Raw genomic sequence first — 3,687 nt, forward strand, 5'->3', positions numbered from 1 at the left:
GGAGCCTGCTTCAGATTCTGTGTCTCCTTCTCTCTGCCCCTCCCCTGCTCACGCTTTGTCTCACTCTGTTTCTCAAAAATAAATAAATGTAAAAAAAAATTTTTTTTTAAAAAGGATTTATGGAGCTGAAATCCTGGTAACTCCAATAGTTACCATTTACTTACAATCTACTATGTGTCACGCACTTTACTGGGTGCCTCACAGATGTGATTTCATTTGAAACCCACGAGAAGACCATGAACTTGGTATTATCCAAAATGTTAGGTAAGGAAATTGAAGCTCAAGAAGTGAAATGACTCACCCAATTTTTCACTGCAGGCAAGGAGGCAAAGCCAGAATTTCAAGTCACTATTGCAAACTCTACCTCTTTACACCCTGCCATGATGGCTTGATGGAATATTAAAATATATTTGTTGAACACCTGTTCTGTGCAAGACCTTGTACCCAACTTCAAAGAGGACTCAGGATGAATGAACACGATCCTAACCCTCAAAAAAGAAATTTCAATCTAACTGAGGTAGAAGATAAAAATAAAAGATGTACAGGAGCATCTGGGTGCTCAGTCGGTTGGACACCCGACTTCAACTCAGGTTATGATCTCGCAGCTGGTGACTTTGAGCCCCGCATCAGACTCTCCGCTCTCAATGTGGAGCTCACTTCGGATCCTCTCTCTCCCTCTCTCTCTGCCCTTCCCCTGCTGGCGTTCTTTCTCTCTCTCTAAAAAGTAAATACAAATTAAGAAAAAAGATGTGCATAGTTTTATTATTCACAAAAATATAGGTAAATTGTGCTTTTTATTAAATTTTTTAGTCCAAAATGGGAGATGCTCATCATAAATTATATTACAATAGATCTACAATATTTGTCTTATCACATGTTCCTTCACAAGCTAAATCTCAGATAAGAAATCTCATTAAAGAGTTTATTTGGCGAAATGGACCTCATCAAAATTAAAAACTTCTCCTATGTGAAAGAGCTGTTAAGAGGACGAAAAGACAAGGTGCAGACCGTAACAAGATATTTGAAAGCCACATGTCTGACGAACAACCAGTATGTATAATATACAAAGAGCACTAAAACCTCCACAGTGAAAAAATAAATAATTCAATGAGAAGACAGGCAAAAGGTATACAGAGACATTTCAGTGAAGAGGATATAGAGATGATGAATAAGCACATGAAAATATGTTCAATATTATTATCCAACAGGGAAAAGCAAACTGAACCTACATTGAAATATCACTTCACACCTATCAGAATGGCTAAAATATAAAATAAGGACAGCACTAAGTGCTGACTAGCATGACAAGGAACTTGATCACCCATATATTGCTGGTGTAAATGTAAAATGGTACAGCCACTCCGGAAAAATTAGATGGATTGTTTTAAAACTAAACATATAAATATCATATGACTCAGTGACTGCAAACCTGTGTATGTATTTATCCCAGAGGAATGAAAATTATGTTCATGCAAAAACCTGTAGGTGAATGTTCATAGAAGCTTTCTTTGTAAAAGCCAAAACCTGGAAACAGCCCAGATGCCTCTATACGGGTGAATCATTAAACAAACTGGTACATACATATGTGATACCACTCATTTGCTTGCTTCAATCCTATCTCTTTTGAAATGTCTATTTTTAATCAGGTTATCCTTAATTAAACCGTGAGCCACTAGCAGACTACCTATATGAAACTCTGTTTGGCAAAACTAATGAAAGGTTTGTAGAAAACAGATCAAAAGCAGATGAAATCTTGTTTTAAAATGTTTAGTTATACTATCATTCCACCGTCACATTGAACTCCTCCAAGTGTTCTCTTCATTTCAAATTTTATTGCAACACAACCAACTTCATGACCGACCATGGGAATCCAGGAAAAAGGCATTTTATTTTTTGTAAGTTAATAGTCCTTTTACTGGGGGAAAAAGACCAGGATTTACAACTTGGAATGGATATAAATTATAATTTCTTGAACAGCAATGTTGATGGTTGTGCTGAAGTCCACAGCTACAGCCCAGTCTGCTGGCTCCAACCCATGGCTCAGAAGATTTTAAAACCAGAGTCCAAAGACGTTCCCTTGGTAAAGGTTTCTTTTGAAACATTTGTACAAATGGTGACAGCCTGACACCCCCGTTTCGTGCCAATACAACACGGACAACACCAAACCAACACACGCAGCATGCCGCAGGGATGTGTGTCCCCACCATCACAGGTGGGCGCATGGAAGTACCAGAGGTCCAGCCGGCTCAGTGGGGCTGCGCTTAGACATTCCATCCTTCACCCGTTTTTCTGCACAGCGTCCTGAGGTAAGCCAATTTTAAAGGTTTGTTTTCAGTAAACCAGGTTCGACAATGTATACTAACAAACCGAACCGGAACACATTTTGAATAGGTTTCAAATTTGATTTTTCATTTTTCGTTTTTAATACAAAAGCCTGACAGTGCTCAATTGTCAAGCTACATTCATGAAAAACTGGCCGTTAGCAAATGGACACACAAGGAGTCCACTAAGTGCTTTCCTATCATTAAGGGAGTACAAGCGTTTATATAGTAACATTGACATGTAGCTTGATCTTCAGGAGGCAGGACCACCAACGCATATGTGCGGATTTTGTGTGTGTGGACAGAAGGTACTTTCGACATTCAGTTTTGCTTTATAGAAAGAGAATGAGTAGATGAACGGTTTGTTCTGTTTTGTTTTTTTGCTTTTGTTTTTGTTTTCGTTTTTTTTGCAAGAGGTAAGTAAAATATTCAATATGATTCTTCTAGAGAGGGGAAAAGGAGCTGAAAGTAGGTCTTCATTTTGCAGTCATCATCCGTATGAATTCTTCATAGTGGACTTACCCATCTCCATCAATATCTACTTCTCTGATCATTTATTTCTTCATCTGTTAGTGTTTCTCCTAAGTTTGTCATGACACGACATAGTTCTGCCACACTGATATAACCATTCCCATCCTTGTAAAAAACTCGGAACACTTCGCAAATTTCTTCTTCACTGCTTGTATCTTTCATTTTTCTAGCCATTGCAGTCAAAAATTCTGCGAAGTCAATGGTGCCATTAGCATCAGCATCCACCTCATCATTGATCATCTCCTGCAATTTGGCTCCTGCTGGGTTCTGACTCCATGACCTCATGACAATTCTACGTTCCTTTGTTGTGATGGTGCCATTGCCATCTTTGTCAAGTAGGGAGAAGGCTCCCTTGAACTCGGCAATCTGTTCTTCGGTCACCTCGTCAGCCATGGTGCTAGCGAAGGGAGGACGAGCAGACGGAGCGAGGGCGGCTGCACCAGAGCAGGGGCTGTGACGGCAGGGGTGGCTCTACGGCAGCCACTACTGCTGCAGCTAAGGTGGTGTGCACTGCATGCTGGGCCCCTGCCGCTGCCCCACTCCAGGGACAGGTCATTTAAAAGCATACAAACTTCGTAACACTAGGAAAAATAGTCCATACACGACCCACGATTTTCTGCAAAATTTTATCAAATACAAATCAAAAGCCACCGGAAACCAGGCTTGGAATTAATGTTTTCTTGCCACTTGAAAAGACTATTAGGAAAAGAAGTTTTATCTGCCTTTTCTTTGACAGACTTAAACTCAACTGTGTTTTACCCTCTCCAAAGGAAGCAGCATTTCAGATACAATTTTTACTTTCCAGAATTGTTCTTCTAATTTTAGAAAAGTTAGC

The 3,687-nt window shown here is 39.7% G+C and overlaps 1 protein-coding gene across 1 annotated transcript; it reads right to left on the bottom strand.

Moving 5' to 3' along the window:
* Positions 1 to 2,402: 2,402 nt before the first annotated feature.
* LOC125931555 (calmodulin-alpha-like) lies at positions 2,403 to 3,687 on the bottom strand. The gene has a single exon (XM_049643604.1). The coding sequence runs from the start codon at positions 3,243 to 3,245 to the stop codon at positions 2,853 to 2,855; it is 393 nt and encodes a 130-aa protein (XP_049499561.1). The 5' UTR covers positions 3,246 to 3,687; the 3' UTR covers positions 2,403 to 2,852.

The sequence above is a fragment of the Panthera uncia genome, chromosome X (assembly GCF_023721935.1).
Source record: "Panthera uncia isolate 11264 chromosome X, Puncia_PCG_1.0, whole genome shotgun sequence".
Taxonomy (NCBI): domain Eukaryota; kingdom Metazoa; phylum Chordata; class Mammalia; order Carnivora; family Felidae; genus Panthera; species Panthera uncia.